General features: G+C 38.9%; 1 protein-coding gene across 8 annotated transcripts in view; it reads left to right on the forward strand.

Annotated features, from left to right (window-relative positions):
• Positions 1 to 27,881, forward strand: part of MEGF10 (multiple EGF like domains 10) — a 319,848-nt gene that overhangs the window by 242,421 nt on the left and 49,546 nt on the right. For all 8 annotated transcript variants that reach the window (XM_038552022.1, XM_038552023.1, XM_038552025.1 and 5 more), the window contains 4 exons: positions 10,279 to 10,525; positions 12,079 to 12,199; positions 16,442 to 16,578; positions 22,895 to 23,107. In XM_038552022.1, the coding sequence (XP_038407950.1) occupies positions 10,279 to 10,525; positions 12,079 to 12,199; positions 16,442 to 16,578; positions 22,895 to 23,107 (718 nt within the window). The remainder of the gene's footprint in view (positions 1 to 10,278; positions 10,526 to 12,078; positions 12,200 to 16,441; positions 16,579 to 22,894; positions 23,108 to 27,881) is intronic.

Here is a 27,881-nt window from a genome sequence, read left to right on the forward strand (position 1 = left end):
GTAAAGAAACCTAGCTGTAGAATATGTCAAGCAGGAACAAGTAGTACATGCTCAATAAACTGAACTTAGTAGCCATAGGAGATAGTTAATACATATTTAATGAGAAAATAGATGAGCAAAAGAACGATAACATGACAAGGCTTTATAAAGCAAGATACCTTGCAGTGGCTCCCAGTTCTTATTATTCTTTTGACTTCAGTGAATAAATGTAATCCCCTCAAATCCTTTACTTAATCCCAGTCTACAGTCTATATCCTTGAGATTTTCCTGCTCTGTGAATAGGGTCATTAATATGCTCTCACTGAGAGACATCAACATTTATATTTAGACACATTAAAGAATAAACATTTCACGCCCGTTTTTCTGCTTCATAATTTGAGATAAGCATACACTGAAGTTCTAAAATGACATTTCATGCTTTGAAAATTCATTTAACAAACATTTTTAAAAAGAAGAATAAAGGTTTTCTCTCAGCCACTGAATAATATTAATATAAACAGCACTGGGTAGTTGTCCACAGTGACTGTTGGCACTTTGTCAGCTCTCCAGTGGGTTTTTTGACATATGAAGGACATGAGGTTTTAGAGCTTTCAGAGGATCTGGAAAATACATTTTTATTGTTCTTCTTCATGGATGGAGAAGCTTTACAAAGTTGTTTTCTTTTTAAAGCACTTGATGTTTTGAATGATCTTTTCTTCTACATCAACAAAGGGAATGACACGACATAGCCTTGTTAGCCTGAAGCACAAGGAATGAAATCACAGGGAGATAAAAGACCCTGAGGGAACCAAAGCTTAGGAAGACAGGGTGTATATTTCAAGAAGAACCATGTTTTTCTATCCTTTGAGACAGTAGAAGATTATTTTGGTCCCTCCTGAAAGATACTCAGTCTGTAGAGAGATTTTCCTGAAAGTGACTTACTTGTGCTTTGTCTATCTGCTAGAACAAAGGGTTGAATTTTCTTCCCTATTAATTTTTCCCATAGTCCCCAATTTTTCTATGTTTACAGTCAGTGGTGACCGTGACAGCAAACTTCCATGTAAATAAAATATATTTTTAAGTCAGTATGGCTGAGTGCTATATTCTAATAGGCACTTGACGTTTAAATTTTTTTATTTTTTAAAGATTTTTTAAAAATTTATTTATTCATGAGAGATACACACAGAGAGAGAGAGAGAGAGGCAGAGACATAGACAGAGGGAGAAGCAGGCTCCCTGTGGGAAGCCCAATTCAGGACTCGATCCCAGGACCTTGGGATCACGCCCTGAGCCAAGGCAGCTGCTCAATCACTGAGCCACCCAGGCATCCCGGTACTTGACATTTAAAAGTTAAGGACACTTAAGGAGTCTTACTTTCAACAGCAATCCTGGTGAGGGTAGTTATGTATTATAAACTGACATCACTTTGCCTATGATAAGGCTGAGTTCCAAGATAGAGTGTTATCCTTCTCTAAGTGTTTAGTAGAGATGTATCCGCAAGCTTCTTGAACTCTGTAGAGTTCTACAGTTTGACGTCTCAGATGCTGGAGGTATTAAACCAAGACAAACAAAATAAAAGGACAACCAAACACAGACAGCTCATTTCATCTAGGATTTGTTTAGACCTAATGTGAGTACACAGAATTGGCCACTTTTTTTGTTCTCTATAATTTAGAACCAGTTGCTTTAGAAAAGGATTTTAAAGTTTATAGTGAGTTTCAAGGCTGCTTCTGTTGTCTTAATGGCTATAGATAAGCTTGAGGCAAAATCAAGTCCTTGGGATTGGTGCCAGTAACATGGCAAGATTCTCAAGATTTTATTTATTATCACCTATTTCCTTATGCTAAGGGGAAAATTACCAAGGAGTTCATGGGTTTGTTTCTAAATTCCTCCTTTTATATTTTTGGGCTCCAGGTACAAGCCTACTCCTCTGGACACATGGGTCATCAGCCAATAGGGGAAATGTCTAAATCCAGTTTTTATTTGGCATTTCAGAATGGGATGTCACATAACAACTGGGTTTCATTGTGGGCCTGAGCTTTTTCCAAATGGCTTTATGAAAAACACTTGAAAGGGATGATACCAGAGCTTGTTTTTTTACTTTGTGGAGTTAGTCGGCAATTTGTTTTTGAAATTCACATTGTGAGAACCAAGTTGTCCTTTTTCTCATGAGTGATTCATGCAAGACAAACAAATAATACCAACCAGAAACAGGCCTGTTATTCTCGCTTTATGTACAGCTGGAGGATGTTTTTCTAGAGTGTTTTTTTTTTTTTTTCCTGGGGTTGGATGTTCCATTGTGCCAACCATCGGATAAAATTTCTGGTATACTAGCTCTGTGCTGTGTCACACCTACCAACAAGTACTTTTGTGTAATTAGTATGTTCCACCATTTCCATGGGGCAATTAGAAAATGAAGTGTAACAAAGGTTGGGGATTTGCTCAAGTTCTATGACTATGAAGTGACAGTGGCTCAGCTAGGGTCCAGGTCTGTCTGATGCTAAATGATTATACCCTTCCTTGAGCCAGCTGGTGATTGATGACTTTTGTAACAAGGTGAACTTGATGGTAAACATTACTCCTTCATCTAAGGGAAAAATGATTTCATCCTTTCCTTTGTTGTTGTTGAGGAGTGTTTTGGCTGAGGCAATGTATTCATGTGTCCTTGTTCTTTCCTCCAGAGCATCCCTCAATTTGGCATTTCTGTTTATCTCTCCTTTCCTTATTCTTCCTCTATACCAAGACACAAGATTTACTAAACCATCTTCCATTTGTTCAAAGAATTTTCTAGTGCCTTGTTTTTGTCAATACATCTGTGTCCTGGACATGTGGAGACATTCTGCATCAAAACCATTCTGATGAAGCTGCTCTTAACACTTTAAAGCCTGAGAAAGACCATTTTTAGGTATAAAAAATTTTTTTTCAAGCATCTGTGAGACTTTTGTCTTAGAATGTTCCCTTTTAGAAATCTAGAGAAATAGCAAATGTGCACTGATACCAGATTTTGTAACTGATGGGCATCAGTTGGGATGAGATGGTCCATATGGTGTGGGGGCAAGATCACAGCTTTGGAGACATTGACAGGTTTGAGTGATTCACTGGCTTTTGCCATTTGAATGCTAAGTGACTAAGCAAATTACCAACCAAGTCCATTTTGCACGTGAAATGTTAGATACTTACAAACCTAACATCTCATTGAGTTTTTGTGATATTTGAAGAAAATAGCTGCATAATGCTGACGCCCATTTGAAACTTGATGTACCTTACAACGCCTTCACTCTCTTCCCATCCTTGGAATGGGAAATTGGACTGAGGGTTTAAAGAGGGTCAGGAGAGGAGAATGTTCTGAGAAGTGTTAAGATGGTTTTACAGGTTTGTTTGTGAAAGTTAGCTATAATGCTTTACATTCTTGTTCATTTCATTCACTCATCAAACAGACCTTGAATACTGGCCATGTGCCATATGGGCCTAGTTTTCAGTTTAGTGTGCTCCTAAAGCTAATGCCATTAATGGTATTTTCACAGTATTATTGGCTATTTTGTTTGCACAGAATCGTTATCAACTCCCGGAAGGCCTTCAGATCTGACATCTCCTTAATTTTATTTTCTCTTCTAGAAGTGCCCTATGTTCTCACAACGAAGGTAATTTCCTATTTTCACTGCCTCTAAATATTGAGTCATTGGCTGACCGCATAGGCTTGCTCAGTGAAAGGTCTTATAATTTGCTGCTCTGCCTCAAAGGATCATGTCTGATGAAATTGTGGGATATTCTGTTTGACCAAAATGTATAATTTCACTCGCTTAGGAGCCAGATGACCTTATGAAAAATGCTTGGACTTTTCTTTGTAGAAAGTCTTGGGTTTCTGATACCAACACTTACCAGCCAGGTGTTTTGGGACATTTTACCTAAATGGTCTCATCCTAAACATTCTCTGTGTGCTAAATGTGGTAATGATACCAGCCTTGTTGTAATTGCTGTGATGACTAGAAAGAGGTGTATAAAGCATGGAGCACACAACAATAGAAATGCTCAGCAGATCAAACCATTTAAAAAACTATTTTTCTGCTTGCTTTTCTCTTACTACCAAAAGGATATACAATGATTGCAGAAAATTTAGAAAAGCTGGTTAATCTAAATGAATAAAAGAAAAATCAAGCATACTCTTAAGACCCAGAGATTCCTGATGGTACCATTTGACCGTAAAGCCATTCAGTATCTGTCTGTCTATCTCTCCTTCTACCTTTGTCATGTTCTCTCTTCTCCCCCCCTTCCCCAGATATTAGGTTCAGCCATATACAGTTGCTGATATTTGGCCTTTTTTGATCTAAATTAATAACAATTTCATCTGCTTCGTTCTAACATATTGCTACAATTGGATTGTCTTGTGTCCATCATTTTTAATCTACTTTTTACAATTAAGATATTGCTAATGTCTTTCAAGTTCATTAAATATTACTCTCTAATATCACTTTTAGTTGATGCATAATATTCCATTGCATGATTATATCAGTTTCTTTTCACCTGTATTCTACTACTAGAAGATTAGGTTGTTTTTTTTTTTTTTTTTTTTTTTTCCGATTTTGTTACTATAAACAGTACTGGGATAAAGATCACTGATAGATTTGGAGGGAGTAAAATATAGTGGTTTATAATACAGACTGAAGACAAGAGGTCTTGCTTCACTACTTACTACCCATGTACTTCTAGCAAATCACCTGGATCTCCATTTCTTCATCCATACAAAAGGAATACAATACTAGCTACTTCCCAGGGCCATTGTGAGAGTTCCTCTATTTCAGGTGCTTAGATGGATGTCTATGCGCACAGTGTAAATATTTTTAACAAGATAACTATTGTGAATTGTCACTGCATTTACCCCTGTATGCTTCTTCGTTTTGGAAAAATCTCAAAAGAGGAATTTATGACTAAAGAGCTTTTGGTACACTAGTCCAGAGTAAAGTCTAAAACAGATGTGGTAATCCACTTTCCCATAGAAGTGCCTAAAAGTGCTGGTTTTCATTAAAAGAAAGCGGTTAACATTATCCCTGTACATATCAAGCTCATCATTGTTGTTACCCTACTTTATGACTGGGGGTGCACAGTTCTTTCTCAGTTTAATATCCCTGAAATCAGAATGCTTCTCACCATCAAAGTCAACAAGGTGGGTCCTGTGACTCTATGGGATTAAAATTTTGGTCGAGAACAACTGAGATCAAGAAAGGCTGTCAGTATGTCTTAACACCTGTGAAATTCAGTTTTATTTGATGGGGAACAAGGCACGTGTATATAGAAATTGTGATCTGAGTGCAAGAGGAGTGTCGTGGAAAATATATACTGATGTCTTTTTCAGAGAGCATCTGAGATCGGATCTGAAAAAAATGTACCTGATGGACAGAGAAGGTTTCTGAGCTGAGCTTGGAAGACTGGGGAGGACTGCAGGAGGGGGAGGGCATGTCTGACATCACTCCATGTCTACTCATTTCTATACTGACTTCTTTTGTTATGCACAGGAAGAGGATAGTGGCCATGATGCAATAGAAGAAGGCATTCATGGGCATTTCAAAGCCTTCTGTTTTATGTATTATTTTCTCTGAATGCAGTACCTCCTGCAACTTCCCTCACTTTCAGGAGCTCCTCCTTCTACTTACAAATCCTCCACCCACTACCTAAATAGGGCACACTTTGCCTCTAGGTCTCAGCTTAGACATCATTTTATGTGGAAAGCCTTGCACAACTCAACAACACTGGTTAGGGTTCATCCTGGTGTTTTCTGTTATACCTTGTCCATATCCTTACCCTACTGCTCAGGGTGTTTTATTGTCTAATTACTTAAGGCCTCTGCCTTAACCTATAAGCTTCTAGAAGCAGGCATTCTGCCATTTTCCTTTGAACTCTAAGCCTCATACTATGGCTGACACATAAAACTGAGTAAATTCAGTACCTACCCATTGTTGTAACTTGTGCTTACTGGTGTCACTGAACGTTGTAGGTATAAGGGCTCCGAGGTGAGTCCATTGTCTTGTGAGGATCCAGTGCTCCACTAGTTGTCACTAAGGGTTGTAGCATGAACCCTATACTTCTGATACTACACAGTAGTTTAAACTTCCTCTTATTTCCATCTGATTGTGAGAGCTTATTAGAGCACACTGTCTGTGCTGCCTGAGACCCTCATTAATCTGTCCCCTGAAATAGCTGCATGAATCTGGATATGCTGCACCGAGAGTCCATTTCTAACAGTTAGCACAACTCAACAAGAGATGCAACCAGAAGCTGAAAATGAATCCCTTATGTGCACTAGAGTTCTTTTCAGTTTAATCTGAAACAAAGGTTGGTTCATATATATCTTTTCCTATTAGAAGATTCAAGCTCTTGCCATTTTAATGTAAACTACTTTTAAGTTGCCAGTGACAGTAACCAATTCAGGCACTTTTTCTTCAGGAGTGAAATACTTGCCCCTTGAGATTAGAGTGAGGTGTTAAGTAAAAGATGTGAAGTGATTTGACTTCAGAGTCTCCACACTGTCTTTCCAAACACAGTACGTGAATTCGGGATAACTGGTCAAGCTTGGTGTTCAAAAAGAACAAATTCTGCATCTTGTCTAGATAGTCAACATACTCTTGTGTTTGTAGTAAACAGGCTTTTGTGTGATAAGCTGTAAAAAGGGATGTGTTGCAGTAGTTAAATATGACAAATGAAAAAAGGAAAGGAAGTCACAGTGATGCCTAGATTCAAGCCAGGCTTCTGTGTCCCACTTGTTCTACTTCCTGCTTATTTGTCTATACACTTTTGTATGTGGATTTTTCCCTTGGCGTAGCTTATGTTGATGCCTGGTATTCACGATGTGAGGCCCATGTATCAGTGGCCTCTTAGGGAAACACAGCCCCAAGGAGAGAAGCTGTCACTTCAAAGCATGCCACAGTGCTTAGATATGGCCAGGAAATTAACCATGTCGGCCGCTATAATATCTTCCTAAGAGCCTGAAACACTTTCTTTGATGCTGATAGTTATCAATTTCTGCTATGAACTTGTTTCTGTCCTGAGGAGGTATCCTAAGGGTTTTTGTGTTTTGGTTTTTTTTCTTTTGCATTTGTCTAACTTCAAGAAAATAGAAGTGGTCTCTGCCTGACTGCTCTTCTGGAAGAGAAGATGTTGAATGTGATGTGGAAATGGGTCACAAGGAAGTAGAGAGACCAGTTCTGTCCCCTGATACCTTGACTTCTTCCTACTGCTCTCCTGATACTGTAAAACATATTCTGTAAAGTGTCTGTGTACCAGTCAACCCTTATCCCAGTGTCACAGTGGGGAAAAAGAACTCTAACCCACCACACTTGTTTCTTTCTAAATGCTTCTGACATGATCTGGATGTCCTTATCAAGGTAGTTTTATTAGCTAAAATTTTGTTTTGTGTCAATCAGTTAATCCTCCATGATACACTACAAAAAATGAGTATTTCATTTAGTATCTTAGGTTCGCAGAAGTCGAGAGGGATATGGAAACTTTCAAGAAGGTTCAGCAAAGAAAATGAGTGAAATTGAATAGACTTCTAAAAATTAAGTAAAAGTACTGCAAGGAGAATCTAGCCTGCAAGGAGCAGGGTCAAGGATGCATTCACGTTTCAAGAATAAGATCTTGTATAATACAGAGAACAGTGATGAACCACATCAGATACACCATGAGAAGCACAGGAGAAAAAAAGGATCAGATTCTAGGATAACAGATTTAGCTTAAATGGAATGAAGATTTTCCTTCCTCTTAGGACTGATGAACCAGGGAACAAGTTACAAAGGACTATTTAATTTATTTGGGCTTACCTTAAACACAGGAGAAATTCTTCTGTTTTTGGGTACCTGAGGGCATTTAAAGAAACATACTCTGTTTTTTTTCTCCCAAAGGATATATCCTAGATTGAAGGAGTTGTAATTGAAAAAAAATGCTTTGACCATATCCATAGGCAATAAAAGAAGCAACTATATGAATAACAATTAGGCTTAAATCTCAGAACTACTACCTAATCTTATTCTGTTTAAGAAGATTGTGAGTTCTTAGGTAATTGCTTTCTTCATCTGCTTTAGCTTCTGTAATCCTCTCATTGTTTTTAATTGTGTTAAAGTATGTTTGTTAAAGTACTAAGGAGAACAAAGCCATACTGACTTAAAACAAAATTATTCATTTAAACCTTTTGATATTATGAAAAGGAAGGTAGGTTCTAATGTTGGGAGATGAATCCTGCATGTCTAATAAGTTGTTTGTTATGTGTCTGGTTTTCTTTCTTTCTTTTTCTTTTCTTTCATTCATTTATTCTTTCTTTTTCTTTTCTTTCATTCATTTATTCTTTCTTTTTTTTCAATAGTTTATCTGGATCTATTGAAGTTACAAAATTTTTATGACGGGAGACTATTTTTTAAATCATAAAAGCAGTTTATCCTAAGAGCTCCAGGCACAGTGCATCTTCCCTAATGATTTTTATAGCATCTAATTAATAAATAAATATGCCGCTAGCTAGGCAATGAATATTAAGGGTTGGTTTTGCTTATCATCACCCTTTATAATTTTTAGAATGTTTGGGATTGAGGATTTTTCCTTTCCTGCTCCCCTATTCCTGCTTATCAACTTGAATTGCAGCCACTCTTCCTTTTCTTTGGAACTATACTTTTAACTCTATCTCTCAAATGATGTTTTCTATTACCATCTTACCTGGTTTCATATGCCTGTTGTCATTTGTTTTTGTTTTTGTTTTTTGGGGGAGAGAGTAAGAGTGCTTGAGTTCCTACCTTTGTGAGGAGGTAAAGGGGAGGGGAGGAGGGGAGAGGGGAGGGAGAAGTGCCAACTGCCACACAAGGCTGGATCTCACAACCTGAGATTATGCCTATTGTTGGGTAGTCAGTGAATTTCAATATTCGACTCAATTATTTTCTGTTTTTTTTTTTTCCGATGACCTCCCAATCCACATGTCTTTTGACTGATACCATGAAAGCAGATAGGGAGTCTTTGGCTTGCTCTGGCCTAGACCCCTAGCAGGGTCAGTCCATGCTGCAGTAGATCAGCCTGTAGGACCCCTCTTGGTCTTCCCCATCACTGCCTGAGCTCAGGCCCCTGAGTCTCCCCTATTGTCTTTTTTTTTTCTTTTTAAAGATTTATTTATTTGTTCATAGAGACAGAGACAGAGAGAGAGAGAGAGAGAGGCAAAGGCACAGGCAGAAGCAGGCTCCATGCAGAGAGCCTGACGTGGGACTCAATCCGGGTCTCCAGGATCACGCCCTGGGCTGCAGGCGGTGCTAAACCGCTGCGCCACCAGGGCTGCCCTCCCCTATTGTCTTACCTGCTGCCATTTTTCTTGGCAAGTCTTCCTGCCTCTTGCTGTGAGCTCCTTCCTGCCTCTTCCTCAGACTGTAGCCAGCTGACCTTACTAGGAATGCAAATCTGCATTGTTCCTAATTGTTTAAAATCCTTTCAGACCAGGGCACCTGAGTAGCTCAGTGGTTGAGTGTCTCTGCCTTTAACTTGGGTCACGATCCTGGGGTCTTGGGATCAAGTCCCACATTGGGCTCCCCACAGGGAACCTGCTTCTCCCTCTGCCTGTGTCTCTGACTCTCTCGTGAATAAATAAATAAAATATTTTTAAAAATCCTATCAGACCAATCCTTTATTCACAAGATGCAATCCAACTCCTTAGTGTGTTAAAGCCCTCCCCTGAGCTAAGCTGAACCTTCCCATCTGGGTAGCTGGCCTCTTCTCCCCCACCCCCCACACTGCTTACATCCTCATGTAGCCAATTACTCTAGCCACATCAAACTCAGCACTCCAGATGCAGGAAACAAGACTCAGCAAGGCATGAAGCTGGAGAATGGTAGCACTGCTTAAGCAAGCAATGGAGTGACTAGAAGTGGCTCACTTAGTGCTGAACACATTTATGAAGCATTGCCATGGGTTGGTACCAGAGCCCAATGTCCAGCTAAGGAATGGTGATGAAGGGATCATCAAGCCATCTTTTTTTTTTTTTTTTTTTTTTAAGATTTTTAAAAAAGATTTTATTTATTTATTTTAGAGAGAGAGAGAGTGAGCCTGAGCAGGGGAGAGGGAGAAGCAAACCACCTCCACTCTGCCCAAGCCCAACACAGGGCTCAATCCCAGGACCCAGGAAGCGGAGATCATGACCAGAGCTGAAAGTGGGTGCTTAACCCACTCAGCCACCCTGGCACGCCAAGCCATTCTAGTCAAGGGCAAAGGCAAGTTGGTTCTGAAGAGCTTGCTATTGCCTGCATCCATACTCTGATGCCCTCCATTGTTTCTCTCCCTGCAGCCTGTGATGGTGATCACTGGGGGCCCCATTGCAGCAGCCGGTGCCAGTGCAAGAACGGGGCCCTGTGCAACCCCATCACGGGGGCTTGCCACTGCGCTGCAGGTTTCCGGGGCTGGCGTTGTGAGGACCGCTGTGAGCAGGGCACCTACGGTAATGACTGTCACCAGAGATGCCAGTGTCAGAATGGAGCCACCTGCGACCACGTCACAGGGGAATGCCGCTGCCCACCAGGGTACACTGGAGCCTTGTAAGTGACATGCTGCTTAGCAGCATGGCAAAGTCCGCTCACCTTCTCCATCCATGCTGCTGCCACTGTCAGATTCCTAGGCTTTTGTTTCCTTGCTGCCTGAAGTCTCTGAGAGGGTGGGGCTCTGGCACAGAGGGGATGATCAGCAGTGACAGCCATGAGATGCTCCTGCTGTTTGACCCTTGAACATCAGACTCCAACCATAGTCTAAGGGCCAGGTTTCATGTTCTCCTTTTGGCAGGGCGGAGATAGAGAGGACCAGGATGTTTCATTGAGTGGTAATATTTGGGAGTCATTAGAGGCAGATTTGAGGTTCTGCTTGGATTCCCCCACAGTTGCATTTATGTTACATTGCTAACTGTTAACAGGCCATGTTATCTGCTCTGTGTGTGTGGCAACTAATTAACTGGTTAAAGTTGGGTGGGTTCAGTGCCATAGGAAAGAGAAAAAGGGGAAGATGTTAGAAATAGTCCATGATGAAAGGTTAACTAGGTTACTTAATACCAGTAGCTACATATGTTGCTTTGTGACCATCAATGAAATGTATCACATTTGTGTAGGATAGTGCACAGAAATAGTTTAATTCTTTCTGGATACTATTGAAGCAACTTCTTAACCTCCACTACTTTATTTTGTGTGAAGGACATTTCTTCCTTTGGCTTGTATTAGCAAACAGAAAAAGAGGCAGAATTTGCCAAAAAAAAAAAAAAAAAAAAAAAAAAGAGAGGTAGGAAAGAGAAAAATCTCATTCCCTTACTGAGAAAATTACACTTGTAAATCACAGAACTAAAACTTGAAAAAATGCAGCTGATTAGGTAAATACTTCCTGCCAACAGTATTAACAGCTATAAAGTAGAACTAAAGAAAAAAACCGCATTAGCCTAGAAAGCCCTGAGTTCCAGAAGAATGAATGATCATCTCAAACTACTTAATTGTTAATATTGCTTTTATGGGCTTTTATTAAGGACACAATTGAGTAGAGCTTTGGAAAACTTGGAGCAGTTTTATAGGAGAGCAAACAAGACAATTAAAGGCTAAGAGAAGAGACTTCATTCATAGGAAAAGGATGGGGGCTAAGGGCATGGAAAATGATCAGCCTCAAGAAGAAAATGCTGGAAACTGATTATGAAGAATCTGTGCACAAAGGAGGGGATATGCAGACCTTTCCATCTCCTCTGAGAATTGAACAATCCTACAAACAAAAGCAGACTTCGGATGCAACATAGGAGCTTTCTAATAGTTACATGGGGAGACCCTGTCCCCAAGGAGTGTTTGGCTGGGAAGAGTCATCATTGGCACTCTCAGATAGGATACATTCTCTCCAAATTCAAATCATTTCACTAGAAAATACCCCCAAAGAAGGGAAAAGTCTAGGCAAGCGCTCAAAGAGTTTTCCAGCTAATATGATTAATGCTTTGATGTTAACCAAATGAAGAATATCGAGCAGAGAAAGCTTGCCTGTTTTAGGGCCCTGGGCACTGTTGTGTCTGTGAACCTGAGGGTTGCGAGTTTGGGTAAATAACAGTATCCTTTGTTGCACATCAATTCCTCAGCTGTGAGGACCTTTGTCCCCCTGGCAAGCACGGTCCGCAGTGCGAGCAGAGATGTCCCTGCCAAAATGGAGGAATATGTCATCACGTCACCGGAGAATGCTCTTGCCCTTCGGGCTGGCTGGTAAGCTTCCTTCCTTCCCTCCCAGAGCCACCTGTTCCAGGATACTCAAGTGAAAATGCACATGGAAGACTCTAGTACAAAGAAAAGTTACATTGATTGTCAAAAATTGCACAACTGGAAATAGCTGACTATTTTCAAAGCTGGAGTCCTTAAGTCCATTTTCAGGCAGAAGGTGATTCAATCTTGAAGTGCACTAAAGGTCCTCATGTGAAACATAGTGGCCATCTGTCCTGAACTTTCCCTCAGGACAAAGAAGAGGGAAAACCTCATCTCACATATGACAGACAATATTAAGCTCTGAAAGTATCTAAACATAGGTTGCCTGGGAGATACTTTGGGTTTGGCTCTAGACCTCTGCAATAAAGTGAATATCACAATAAAGTGAGCCAAATGAATTTTAGGTTAACTAGTGCACTAAAAGCTGTTTACTACTAAGGTACTGTATTCTATGAAGAGTACAATGGCATTATGTCTAAAAAACCAGTGTAGATACCAAAACAGTTACATTAGAAACATCAGAGACCACTGATAACAGATCACTGCGACAAACATAATAATAATTAAATTTTTAAAAAAATACTTGAAAATTCTGAGCCAGAATTACCATGACTCAGGTACACAAAAGGAATACATGTTGTTAGAAAAATGGCACCAAAGGACATGCTTACTGCAGGATTGTCACAGTCCTTCAATTTGTTTAAAAAAAAAAAAAACACAATATATCTGTGAAGCACAATAAAGCAAAGCACAATAGAATAATATATGTCTATAACTGTTTTTATAATTAAGTTCCGTGCATCACTATTGTTCTTTGAGAACATTATTTTCAATGGGGTAAGCGTTATGTGAAAAAATTATGCGGTCATGCCCATCCAGAGATACACTGAGGTGAACTACATTTACCAAGTATTGCAGAGCTTCTCAAAGTTTCAGTACGAAAATCTAAGAGGAAGCTGTAACTCACCCCTTTTCCCAAACTTTGACCATGTTACACTTTCTTCATGTAGCACCTCACAGGTAAGGTGTTATGCAACACACTCAATGTCAACACTGGCTTGTTAACCGCATTTCTCCGAAACCAGGGAATGATACTGATCCTTAACCTGTATTGGTTTGTGCATACATCTGCTTAAAGGTGCAGCAGTAAAGGGCCAATGTCTGTTTCCTTTGTTAACAAACAAAATTTAAGAGAGCAATTTACTTCTCTAGGAGCTGTAGCAAAGCTGTGTTTGTAGGGTCATAACCAACTTCTTAATTACCATATTCAGTGATGACCCTTTTGTTCTCATTCTGCTTGGCTTCACCAAAGCGTATGACCCTGTTGCTCATCCATCTCCCTCTTTTATAATCTTTCTCTCCATGTCTGTGCTGACCCCCCTTCCTCTCTCTCTTACTGAAGATCTCTTTTCCTACGCCTTCTTCTCCATACCACTCTATTCCAATACTTCCTAGGTTTCAGTCTTATCCTTCTCTTTTCTCACTATAAATCTTCTCTGGAAATCTCACCTAGATCCATAGCTTTAACAGTCATCATGTGATTTTTCTAAATCTTGACCTTCCCTCACCTGGGTCCAGACATGTGTTTGTTTGTCACTATCCTATTAGACACCCCAACCTAGATGACCTTTAGACGTGAAGCCACCATCTGACTGGGCTACACCCAAGCTGGAGCCTTAGGAACCAGGCCTGGGATGAATGGGTCTGCTAATGCCCTTGTAGTCCTGAAGCAAAAGAAAACTGGAAACTATCTCCCAGTGAGAATCATAGGAAGTAAGGGAGAGCTCAAGATATGAGGGTCACAGAGACAGGTGGAAAAGAAATATTAGACCCAAGATGAAAGTTAGAAAGGTAAGCAGATGACACGAGCGAGGTCTGGTTCTAGAGGCAGAGCCTGGAGAAACTCCATAAAACAATGGAGTCAGAGTGAGGGGGCCTTTCACTGAGTGCCTGATGATGAGGTACACAAAGGGAGCTATTGAGGAGTACTGAGATGGCTCAAGCAGACCCACCAAAGTCAGTGTTAATAGAAGCAAACTTGTCATACACCCAAGCCTTTCTTAAGGCTACTCCTTTTCAGATTTTTAAAAATCTTAGTTAAAACTTAGTTTCTTAGGAAAAAACTAAAATTTCTTTCTTAGTTGCTCAAGGTAGAGATACTAAATTGTGTTTGAGTCCTTCTCTTCTTTATTTCTTACATGCAACCTTTTGCCAATGTTGACCATTGTTTTGTCCTTGACAAGGGAAGGACTTTGTTGGGGCAGCAGAGTTTCCAGGGTCCAGAGAACTCCATGTTGTTTGGATGAAGAGCTATAGGCATTATACTCTGCTAGGACTATTGTATAGACATCATAGAGTTGCCTCATCTTGAAACTGAAGCTTTCTTCTTCTTGATTGGGGTGATTGTGATGTGGGATAGTGGCAATCACAGGTTTGGACTATGACCCAGTAACTGGGATGGATCCATCAGCCCGGGGGAGCATTTCCTCCATCACTTACTCTATACTCTGGGCTCGTTACCTTGATAGTCATTTCTTACTGATTGCTTCAGGTCATTTCTCTATCTGCATAGCTGAGCATCTAACTTACACTTCTTTCTCCAACATTTTATTTGTGCTGTCATTCCAGGTGCTTTTAGAAGATGAATTTATATTCCTTTACCACATACACACATATGTATTTCAATTCATAAGAATAATGTCTCACTTAAAGCTATTGCTCTCATTAATCTTTATTCACAAACAATATTTCAACAGCATCTCTGAAGCTGTTGTGGGACCACTACCAAATATGAGTAGAGTCAGCCCCTGAGAGAATGAAAATTTTCACCAGAACTCCTGCTTACCACAGGTTGACCCTTGGCATGCTATTTTTTCAGGCCTGTTGATGTGTTGTGCTAGAATGGAGGGATTAGAGCTATTTTTACATCTACCCCCTCCCCCCACCGTGTTGTGAACTAATTAAAGGTTGTGACCTTATCTTTGATTCTCAGAGCTTAGCTCTATGCCTGACGCATAGATGATTCTCAGTGAGGCATTGATTTGAATCATCTCTCAAAGGCTTTTTCAGTTCCAAGAGTCTGTGGAAGAACTTTCCTTGTTTGTAGATAGCTAGAAACCACCAGAGGAGACTTAATTAGCACACCAACTGCCTTTGTGGGTAGCCAGGAGTTAGAGGAAATGTATTTTCTTACGCTATCCAGAATAAACATTTACAAAACCATCTGGTGTTCACTAGCCTCCAATTTCAGAATGCCCACAGTCTGCCTTTTTTTAGAGAGAAGGAGGACAAAGCAACAGCTTGCAACAGTTAAAAAAAAAAAAACAAAACAGTTTAAATCCCTGTTATTTGGGATATGTTGTTTGTTCTAACAATAACTCCAATAAACAGATGATAAGCTAAAAGCCCAAGTTATATAGCCAAGTGAAGTAGAAAATCATAGAGTATTTCATTGACTTATTGGTACTTAGTCTTATTAACATAGAATTGGAATAAATATAATGACAGTGCCTGACAAGATGGACAGCCTCTAGGGTAAGGAGACATGTCCAAGTTACTCTCTTGATTTTTCTTCCCAGGAAATAAGCCTCAATATTGATCTTGGCCCAGCAAATTTTGTTCAACCTACTGGAAATAAAAGTGTTTCTCTTCTGAAATAAAATGTCTAGGTTCATTCTTATAGGGCTATTATATCTTAGGTGATGTTACCGTTAATTTGGTTATACAAAATTTCCATCTTATGCTCCATTTTACCTTATAAGAAATAAAACCAATGAAAATATGTATTTGCTTTAGAACATATGGTAAAACATTTGGATATTCTATTTGCACCAGATGTTGTGGTTTATGTAATGGGTGCTCAATAAGTATTGTTGACTTATTGGACATATACACACAGGGAAGAACACTTAGGAGGATTTATAAAATCCTTTGGTTACCATCATAATTTCATGTAACTATCTTAAACTTCAGTTTTTGAATATGGGTGTTTCTTAATATCACTTTGTCATCTTTGAATGTATCTTGAGCTATAGGCTGACCGAGTAAAGAAGACCATTTAAAATGTCGAACATTTTTACAATGATGAACAGATTGTATGTGTTCTAAAATCCCCTTCATCTAATTTCCTTGCAGCCCTGTTCCCCTATGCCTTCCTCTCTTTCTGTTTCGTCTCTTCTTTCCCTCCCCCTTTGGTCCTTCCCTGGCTGGAGGCCCATGTAATTTTCTAAGTCTCTTTGAATGCAGGGCACAGTCTGTGGTCAGCCTTGCCCCGAGGGTCGCTTTGGAAAGAACTGTTCACAAGAATGTCAGTGCCATAATGGAGGGACATGTGATGCTGCCACAGGCCAATGTCATTGCAGTCCGGGATACACAGGGGAACGGTAAGGGAGAGTCTTGTCTTTCTCTGACTGTTCGTAATGGTGTAAAAGGAAAGCTTGCAGAGCCCAGGGAACACCTTTGCTACCACATGTCTGTGACTATTCTGTAATATTCCAGAGGCATCTATAAAGTATTAGTACATTTGACAGATTTTTTTCCCAACTCTGTGTGTAGAAAGTGAGCCATAGACAACGGTGGTGAATTGAGGATAAAGCATTAAAAAATAAATTAATAAAATATCAACTATCCAGCTAAATAGGCAAGTGGTTGGACAGCCACTTCAAAGACCAAAACTTTCTATATCTTAAACACTTTTTGGTAGATTTATTTCAAAATTGGATGTGTACCGGGTTATCTTTAGCAAGTATGTTGGGCGTAACGTTACCTTCTTATGATTCAGTATTCTATTAAGAATATCAGTCATTTTCTTGTGCAGTGGTGACTGCGGAAGATCCAATGAGATTTCTAGGGCTCTCAGTCCCATGTGAAAAAGAGTGAATGCGTGGCTCTGCTCATGTGGCTCTTCCGTCTGCTGTCATTTTTTGCATTAGATAGTAAAGGGTTACCCCAGACAGCTTTGCTCACCTTACACCTTGTAATTTGCTCTTTCATCTCTTAAATCCTGAAAGACCAGATAACCAAGCTTATTGGGTATGTGTGTAAAATTAGAGAAAAAAGACTGGAGAGGTAAGGGACTATACTGGCTCAAAACAAAGATTTTTGGAAACTGTGTCCTTAGAAACATCCTTATCATTAATAGTCCAATAATAATTTTACTGTCCTTTTGGGTTGTTATCAGGATTCAGTAAGTACATTAAAGCAGTTAGAACTGTGAGGAAGCTTACAAACATTAGTTCTTCTTATAGTTGAGTGATTTCCCTGAGCTGTATTAATACTAGCAAGTATCAATTTGAGTGATGTCTAGGAACTGAACAAATTATTTATTTATTTATTTATTTATTTATTTATTTATCATTGTTTTTTAGTGATATCTGTGACCTAAAGATTTCTTCAACCTTTTTCCCTCATTTTTTTTTCTTTCCAAAACTCTGATCTAATTTTTTGACTTTTAATAAGATACCGTATAACCATATAGCCTGGTTCCCCCCTCCCCTGCCACCTCCCAACTTAGAATTTGTACTTTCTTGTTAAATTTATAAGTAATTTATTGAAAATCTCATTTCTATTTCTAATTGGCTATGTCAGGATAAAGAAAAAATTATGAGTTTTTTTTTTATTTAGCTTGTCTATCAAAATTTTTAGTTAATTCTAATATTATTTTTAGCAAAAACTATAGTTATTTCATCATCTACAAAACATATTTGTATCTACTTTTCAGTGTTTATAATAATTGCTTCATTTTTTTGACATAATTGCATTAATTTAAACCTCTAAATCAGAGTTAACAAATAGAGGTCAAAGCGAAAATTCCTGTCTTGTTTCTGATTTTATTGAAAATGGCTCCATTGTAGTTTCATGTTACTGGTTTTTAGTAAACTTTCTTGTGTTTGAGTATTTTTTTATCCCTGTTTTTTTTTTTTTTTTAAGATTTTATTTATTTATTCATGAGAGACACACACAGAGAAGCAGAGACACAGGCAGAGGGAGAAACAGACAACCTGAGCCAAAGGCAGATGTTCAACCACTGAGCCACCCAGGTGCCCCTTAATCCCTGTTTTTATTAAGAACTTTGTCAGTAGTATCTGTTGAACTTCATTAAAAGGCTTTTCATCTTTTGTTAATAGAACTAGGGATTTTAACTTTAATTTTTTGATGTTACGCATTAATGACACCCTTCAGAGTGTGATTTTTGTAATATGTAATTGGGCTTCTCAGAAAGTTTTTGTGACTTATGTCCTGGCTAAAATTGTGTTTTGGATAGATGTTGTTAGCTGGGTTCTGGATAACATGACATTAATACTTTATTATTGAAAAATGGGTCAGGAAGAGAAAGGCATGGAACCACACAGAATCCCAAATAATAGCTTTGTCAGATATTTTAGGGCACTAAAAAATTAAATACAGTTGACTCTTGAAAAACTCAGGTGTTTGGGACACTGACCCCCCCCCCCCCTGCAGTCAAAAATCAAATATAACTTTTGAATCCTCCAAAACTTAACTACTGATAGCTTACTGTTTAGGAAGCCTTATTGATAACATAAACAGTCAGTTAACACATTTTGTATGTTATATGTATTATGTACTGTATTCTTACAATAAAGTGAGCTAGAGAAAAAATTTAAGAAATTATAAGGAAGAGAAAATATATTTACAGTACTGTGTGTCAAAAAAAAAATCTCCATGTAAGCCGACTTTTACAATCCAAACCAGTGTTATCTGAGGGCCAGCTGAATAATTATTTTTCTTATCCTGTCATAGTTTAAGTCTCAAATTTGAGGCAACAAAGAAACAACAAACATACAAGGCAAGCTTATACTCATCTTATTTGGAATGCAGGGTTGGGGAGTGGCTGCTAATTTCCAGGTGAATTTTAGATTAAAGCAAGGAAGTCAAAGAACCAAAAAAAGACTAGAAAAGTGAAGAGGGAATTTCTTCTTGAATTGCTCTTCTGATAACTATTGTTTTGCTAGTGCACTGACAACATGATTTGTGTTTTCAATTATAACATCCCCATCTGGGTTCTAGACACACACACAAACACACACACACACACACACACACACACACGTCACTAAGATAGGAAAACATGAGTGGCCATGGGGCACTTTGTGGCAGGAGATGTGCCACAGCGTTGAGCAGCGTTGAGGGCCTGGGGTCTTGGCATTTCCGTGTTTGGAGAAGTCAGTGTAACTTGATCACTGAGGTTAGACCAGAGCACTGGTGCTGGAGGAGCAGGTACCTACCACCACAGGCAGCTGCCAGCAAAGCATTCCCAGGATGTGGGCACGGCCCTTCCAGCCAAAGTGAAAACAGAACAAACAAAACAGACACCTTGTAGGCAGACAGAGCAGCTCATGAGACGTCCAAATAATAGTCCTTGGGGTTTGTGGAAAGGTTGAGAGAACACTGTGGAGAGGAAATGTAATATGGCACCACCAAGCAAGAGGAAAGAGAAGATGGTTTCCAGATCCTCATAGAAATTCTTCTAAAGGGGTTAAAGGAGTGTTCTCAATGCTAATGGCTTGCCATGGAATTGCTTAGGCCTTTGGGGTCCATGCACAGAACTGGTGCTCTCTAAGAGTTTGCTGGATGGAGAGAGCTATGGCTCTGTCATCATCCCTCCCAAGGTGTGAAGGCAGGACTCTGGACATGCCTGTGTTCCATATAACCTGCAAGCGAAGAACGAATGTGGGCCAAAGGAGGTAAAGTCAGAAATGATGGACAGGATTTGGGGGGATGTAGCATTGGTCTCTAGTTGGGGTAGCTTTCCTGTATTGGGGATTATGGAAAAACTATTTTCCAACTCTTTTTATATTTCCCCCAGAGCAGCAGTTCCAGATGCTTGAAAGGCAGGCAGCTGATCCATCGATCCCAGGTTTAATGAGGAATGTGATTCTTTCACACTAAATCATGGTTTGGCCCAATTATTCCAGGCACTCTAGGGAGGGACATGCTCAAAATGGGGCAGAGAGAAAGGAGCTGCCACCCCCTTACATGCTAAGTCACTTCCTTTTCCATCTGTTTGTAACAAGATGCAACATAAAAATCGAAATGGCATTAAAACAAACCTGTGACCCTCACTGGTTTGGGAATTGGTGTCATATTTTATTATCTCTACTTAAAGCTTATCCATTTTTTTCCAATTCCAGAGCATTACTCAAAAACAAAAATTAAAAAAAATGTATAAATTCCAAATTTCCATATTTATACTATGTATGACCGATTTTTATGGCTCTATCTTTATCAGCCTTTCTGCCCTCTCTCGTAGGAAAATCTGTTACCTCTTTTACTAATTCCTAGGAGAGCTTTTTGTTGTTGTTGTTCTGCCTGTGGTCACAAAAACAATAAGGGCTTAAAATTTGTTGAGAAATGATGCCCTTTTTGGATAAAGGGGCCAAAAGGGGAGGAAATAAGTCTGTTTGACAAAGACTTTTAACTCCACTAACCTGAAAGGTATAAGCTACTTCATGATTGCTTTTATTTTCAAGATGGAAAATGTTTACTTCTAGAAAGATATCCTACCACCTTGGTTTGGTGATGGAAGTAGACATAACTATTATTAACAGGATTTTCATACAAGTGCAACTTTGATGAAAAAGAAATGAGAATATGAACCAAGCTTTATGTAGTGGATACTTTAGTGAGGGAAATTCAAATGGGTTTTTGCCATTTATAATACAAACTAGTAGTATGTTTTATTATAGGTTCAAAAGGTAAATATGGGTCAGGACCAGCTATTATAGATTTTGTTTTCCCAAAGAAAAGGAAGTCTCTGCCAAGATAGGATAAAATATACACACTGCTTCCCTGTTATTTGGCAGCAGACATTTTTCCAGACTTCTGATCTATACTCAGTTCACCTACTTTTAGAGCTAACCTTTTTTACTAAGTTAAAATCATGTGCCCCAAAGCTTAACAGTTGGATTTGTTTTCAAATCCATATAAGAGAGAGAAAGCAGGCATCTGGATGGCTCAGTAGGTTAAGAGTCTGCCTTTGGCTCAGGTCAGGATCCCGGGTTCCTGGCCCCATGTCAGGGCTCCCTACTCAGCGGGGAGCCTGCTTCTCTGGCCCCCTTTGCCCCTCCTCCTGGTCATGTGAGCCCCCCCCCCCCCCCGCCCCGGCTCTCAAAAAATAAATCCAACCTTTAAAAAAAGAAAGAGAAAGAAAGCAATGTTATTTTACCTTGTTTATCTTTTCCTTTTTGGTACTGAATCACAAGAAAATCTGGACAGACAGGCTGAAAAGTTGTTAGCAGCCCTTAGCAGAGCCATGGTGTGGCCAAATTATTGTACCTCAGCATTTCTTTCTCTAAAGTTGACATCTTTACCGAATAAACTAAGTGACTTGGCTTATTAAAGCTTCTTACAAGTTAAAAATAGAGTACCTTTTTAAAATACTCTGGTCTAAAAATAGGTATACTCCTGTGTAATTTTAAAGCACACATCTGATTTTATGCTAAATGATAGGTAGTTACTACAGGACTTTGCAAATGGTTTGTTGAGCAATTGATTTGAAGATTTTGCCTATTAACAAACACACCGCAAGATATCCTGTCAGGTGAGACCAAGTTTACAAGAGGTCCCTTTCCTTTTCTCTATCACATTAAATATATGCTAGAGTCAGGGTTAACCAGAGAAGTGTCAAAGGGATCTCAAGATTTACAATCTATATTTAAATAGAATCCCATTCAAACTTGCTATTATTACTAATCATACCCTATTATTAAAAATATGCAAAGCCTCGTGGAAAATGTTTGCTTTTCAGAGCTTTTGCTACTTCCTTTACGTATCCTAGAATTCATTATTATGCACTTGCTGCTTGCATTATACTGATCTGAAAAAATGCAGTGCTGACCTACATTTCTGACCATGGGTCTGGCGTGACTTGAGAGCCACATGGGAAGTGTCTGCTGGTTCCCAACCACAAAGTGTATTGTACTTATGGCAGCCGCTTGGCTAGGCAAGACCCCATCTCTCTCTCCCTTGGCAGGAAGTGCACCTTCTGTTGCAGGACACTCTGGAAGTCACCTTGCCAGGTCAAAAAGAAACTTGGCTGGCCCGACGACTTGTCATGCATTCTATGGAGTGATGATAATTTTCTCTTCTCTCTCATGATTCCTTCCAGCCACTCAGCTGCCCACCTGATCTGACTTATCCAGAGCCTGTCCTTCCTCTGGGACCAGACTCTAATGTCATTTTTTAAAAGATAAAGTGAATTTTTGAGACTTGACATTTTTTTTCTTTGCCATTTGTCAGCCTTTCTTCTAAACAGAGGACAGTACCCCACTTAACAGAAATTTTGTGTTATGAAAGAAACTTCACGTGGCAAGAGTTCTCCAGGTGGAATTAAGGAAACCTGATTGCAATAGCTCTGACTTCCCCAGATCTAGAGAGAACTTTGTTTTTTAAATACATAACTTTCTAAATGAGGAACAATTATTGCCATTCAGCGTTGAAAAGAGCAGACACATGGCTGAGATTAATGTCACCATGAAAGCCAAGAGAATTAACATTGTTTGAAATTTGCTATGAAGTTTTTCTTTTTGAAACAGGATAAGCATATATTTTAATTTCCTCATTTGGGCAATTACTCTTCTCCCTTTTCTGGTATCTCCTGGTATCTTTCTGGTATGTATACTGTTTATTTGTACATGGCATTAACTAATCTATCTTCTGCTCTCACTTCCTGCTTGGTAGCTGCCAGGACGAGTGTCCCGTTGGCACATACGGAGTTCGCTGTGCTGAGACCTGCCAGTGTGTCAATGGAGGGAAGTGTTATCACGTGAGTGGCTCATGCCTCTGTGAAGCAGGCTTTGCTGGTGAGCACTGTGAGGCACGCCTGTGTCCCGAAGGGCTCTACGGCATCAAATGTGACAAGCGGTGTCCCTGCCACTTGGACAACACTCATAGGTGAGGGTCAGCCACCCCTGGAAGGTTGTGTCCTGTTAAAGTTTGAACTGCAGTGTCTACTATTTGAAAGGAGGGATTGGCAGAGAGATGCCCACTCTGAGACCCTTCCTGCCCCTGGGTCATTCTGAGAAGAAACCACCAAGTACATGGAAAACTTCTTTCCTTACTGGGTGACAGTCCAAGTTAGAAGCATTAAAATTGGTAAATGGTCTTGGGTGGCTATTAAATTCTCTTCTCTATTCATGGTCGTGGCCAAAAATTAAATTTACTGGGGTTAGTAGAACATTTCCCTAAGAGAGGGATTCTGTGACATTCCCTAAGAAGCAAAGATGTAATGAGAGGCATGAGTTAAGTCCAGTTTAGTACGTAAAAATAACACAAAAATGATTCTTGCTGCAGCATCTTTTACTTGACAGCACATCTGTGGAGAAAGGAAGTGCACTGGTGGAGGATTTGTAAAAGTGTTTCACATGTGGCTGTCTCATGTGAAATATGTTTTCAGAATTGATTACTCTGACATAAAACTCACAGGGGTCTTTTAGCTCAAAAATCTCTTGAAGAATTTAAGAACAGGAAACTATGGTTCCCACCCACCCTACTATACCTTGTCTGCCCCTGAAAATACCTCTCCACCCCCTTTCTTCCTCTCCCTCCCCCAAGGACCAGATACATATCACTTAGAATTCTGGGCCTTCATTTGCAGACTGCTGGAAAAGTTGGGTCTAACAGAAATGTAGTACATTATATAGCAGTTCACATGTTACAGGAATTAATTGCATTCAGCACAGCTGTTACTTCATTTATGCTTCTGAAAGATAACTTGTGGCCACTTGAGATCTCAAATGCACAAAAGTTAAATGTAAGCAGAAGCCTGTGGTTGGTCTCTTCTTTAAGCCATTGTTAGGAACAAAAAAAAGGGCTTTGTTCCATAAAAGGGTGTGTATGTGTGTGTGTGTGTGTGTGTGTGTGTGTGTGTGTGTCCACGCATGCGTGCATGCTTAGAATATATTTTACTGGGACATATCAAAGAAGTGCATTCTTAATGTATGTCAAGCAACTTTGCATGTTGCTTTAATCAACTTTGGTTTGCTTTATTGGCAAATATTGCCACTCTTTACATGACAAGGTTAAGTAAACATTTGAGGAGTGAAAATGAATCATCTCGGCAGGATTTTGTTTGTTTTTCAACTCTCCTATGTTTAAGGAGCTGGTAGGAGTAGGGACATGTCATTAGTTTGGCTACCTTTCCTGTAGTGTAAAGCTTTTCCCAGCAAAAGGTAAGCCTCATGTAGTGACAGCTAAGAACTTTTTAATATCAGAGTGCTTTTCGTTGTATGCAGCCTGATGTCAAATAGATTAATAAGCCTACTCAAAGGAGCTGTGTTATGAGAAGAACTGGAGAAGAAGAGAGAATGTTGATTTTGTTGGAATGGGGTACCATGTTAGTAGTGGCAAGGTCCAAGGGGACTATTAGTTGACTGGCATCAGTATCTTGATAATTTTGATATAGGCCACATGAATCTCAGCAGGTATGCTTTACCAAAGAAGTACGGGAAATTCTTTGACACTCACATAGATCAAAGGAACACTAAAATCTGTCTAATAATGTATAACAAATAATCAGATTAAAAACAATTAACATATGAAGTGCTTCCCTGAAAACCAGTTTTAAAAATTAGCTTTTGCAAAAAAGAAAAAAATTGAAAATTAAAAAAATTTAAAAATAAAAATTTTTTGAAAATTTCTTTTAAAATGAGTTGAGTGTTGATGATAAGACTCTGTCTTGTTGAATTCACAGTTGGAGTCATACATCCGATTCTTACACCTTAAACTTCAGTGTAAAGTTCTTGGAAACACAAGATTCCTTTGAACCAAAAGGCATAGGATCTTTGTATTAATCGGAAATCTAGCTTGTTCATTTTTCTATTTAATCAAGCAAGTAGAGCTTGCAATTACATAATTTATGATGTGTATTTATCCTAAAACCTTTGATTTTGATTACTAAGATAACATATGCAGTACAGACTATTAGTTTCTATTGTCTTTAGGTAAATGTTGAGTATTTGAATGTACATATTGACATATATTGCAGCCACATATCTGGGTAGAGGTTTGTATCAGTTAGCTTTTGCTGCATTAAAAAAAATCATGGTACAAAACAATGATTATTGCAGTTGGTTTTTTGTTTGACTATTTGAGCTGGGCTCAGCTCAGTGGTTCTTCTGCTTTCATTCCTGGATTCAGCTGGCAGATCAACTAGATGTAGATTGGTCCTAGAATTCCTCCCTCACTGGTCCAGCATCTGGCCAGTTAATGGGTGCCTGCCCCATGTGTATTTAGCAAGCTAGCACATTAGCCTGGGCTTCTTTGCATAATGACTGGCTTCCAAAAGCACCAAAAGATGGAGCAAGCGCCAACATGCAAACACATTTGAAACTTTGGGTTACGTCATGTTTGCTAATGTCCCTGTGGACAAAACAGGTCACACAACCAACTACAGTTTCAATACATTCTACCTCCTGATAGGAGAAGTTGCCAAGAATTTGTAGCCATTTTTACTTTTACAATCTATCATAGGACTGAAATGAATTTAAGTATATTTATAAGTGATATTCATGTTTTTGATTATAGCACTATTATAGAGCCTGAAGCATTCACTGTGACCTGTACTTTTCAGCCAAAAACTAACTTATGGTGGAAATGGTTTTGTTTTTTTTTGTTTTTTTTTTGTTTTTTTTTTTGTTTTTTAATTTATTTTTTATTGGTGTTCAATTTACTAACATACAGAATAACCCCCAGTGCCCATCACCCATTCACTCCCACCCCCTGCCCTCCTCCCCTTCCACCACCCCTAGTTCGTTTCCCAGAGTTAGCAGTCTTTACGTTCTGTCTCCCTTTCTGATATTTCCCACACATTTCTTCTCCCTTCCCTTATATTCCCTTTCACTATTATTTATATTCCCCAAATGAATGAGAACATATAATGTTTGTCCTTCTCCGACTGACTTACTTCACTCAGCTGGAAATGGTTTTGAACAGCAAAACAAAATTTAAGATTTATTAAGATTCCTTATGGGATATGTATATTAACTCTTGTTAATAAGGACATTTAATAGCTGTGGGCAATAAGGATATGCCTATTTGCAAATGCCACAAAATTGTCATTACATATGAGCATTAATAGCACCAAAGTAGGGATCCCTGGGTGGCGCAGCGGTTTGGCGCCTGCCTTTGGCCCAGGGCGCGATCCTGGAGACCCGGGATCGAATCCCACGTCGGGCTCCCGGTGCATGGAGCCTGCTTCTCCCTCTGCCTGTGTCTCTGCCTCTCTCTCTCTCTCTCTGTGACTATCATAAATAAATAAAATTAAAAAAAAATTTTTTTTAAAAATAGCACCAAAGTAAATGAATAAAAGGAAGTTTGATTATGATCTATTTTAGCCAATATTGCATTGGAGTCTTGCAACAATTTAACTCTTAAAATGAAAATTTTACTAAAATGTTTATATCTAGTTATATATGTGTATGAAATGATAGGTATTCCTATCTGCATATAATCCTATTTTCATATACACAAAGCAGTCTGTTCTTTAGAAAGAAAATGAGTAGGAGTATGTTACCTTTCAACCTCCAATCTGCTGCACTCACATCAACACGTAAATCTCATTGCCAATTAAGCTGCCTGCATGAAAACCCATCAAATGCCTCCAAAGTGCTCTGGCTTCCTATATCTAATTACAAATTGCAGAATACTAATTTTGGTGTCAATCAATCTGAGAACCAGTGTGCTGTACTAATACTCACTGGGGGGCATTGAATATCAATTTCTGTGTCTGCCTACAACTTAGTCAATTACCTATCCCTGGATTGTCTATTTTGTTTAACATTTGTGTCTACACCATGAATATGATTTTCTACTTTTTAATGTAAAGTAATATTTTTTACTAATTTTTTTTTACTATTTTTTATAGTATGTCAAAGTAAGATAAGCTACATTGATCCACACTTAAAATATTCCTTTCCCCTTTCTCAAATGTTGGACCTTTCTGAAGGAAATTTAAATTTGTCCCTGCTTTTGTACAATACAGGTTTTATTGGTTCTGCTAACCCATTGAGCAGTGCTAATTCTTAAATTTTAGCCATTCTTTTTCATATGTAGCCCCCCTAGCAGGCTGCGAACAAACTTCCTTTTTCTCTGGTGTAAAAACAAACAAATAAATCTGTATTCAGGTTTGATTCTGCTACTACCCATGTTGGGCTTTGGATAAATTACTCTTTCAGGGTCACTGTTGCCTGATTTATAAAGTGAGATGATACCCAACGCTTAGAATGACTTGTGAGGATTGAATGAAATAATGCATGTGGATTCCTGAGCATGACGCTAACACATATTCAGTGCTCAGTAAATGCTAGCTGCTAGACTGTGCATTGACTTACAGTATCATCAGAAACGTCACGTGAGTGAGTATTCCCTGCAATTAATGGTGGTTCCCTTTTAGCCACAACTTTGACATTTTATTTTTTTATTTTTGTTTTTATTTGCAAATTCTTGTTAAATTTTTAATGTAGGCCATTCATAACTGTAACTGTTCAAAATAACATAGCATCAATGATCTCCTCTACAGATTATAGTTTTTCAAATATACAAAGTAATAATCTCAAAAGCTTTGAAAATGTCTATATACAGTTTCTAAATCTATGATCATTCTCAGTGAATTCATCTAGTTTCTCAAATAATAATTATATTTTATTTATTTATTTTTAATTTCATTATT

Source organism: Canis lupus, chromosome 11 (genome assembly GCF_011100685.1).
Source record: "Canis lupus familiaris isolate Mischka breed German Shepherd chromosome 11, alternate assembly UU_Cfam_GSD_1.0, whole genome shotgun sequence".
In the NCBI taxonomy this organism is placed as follows: domain Eukaryota; kingdom Metazoa; phylum Chordata; class Mammalia; order Carnivora; family Canidae; genus Canis; species Canis lupus.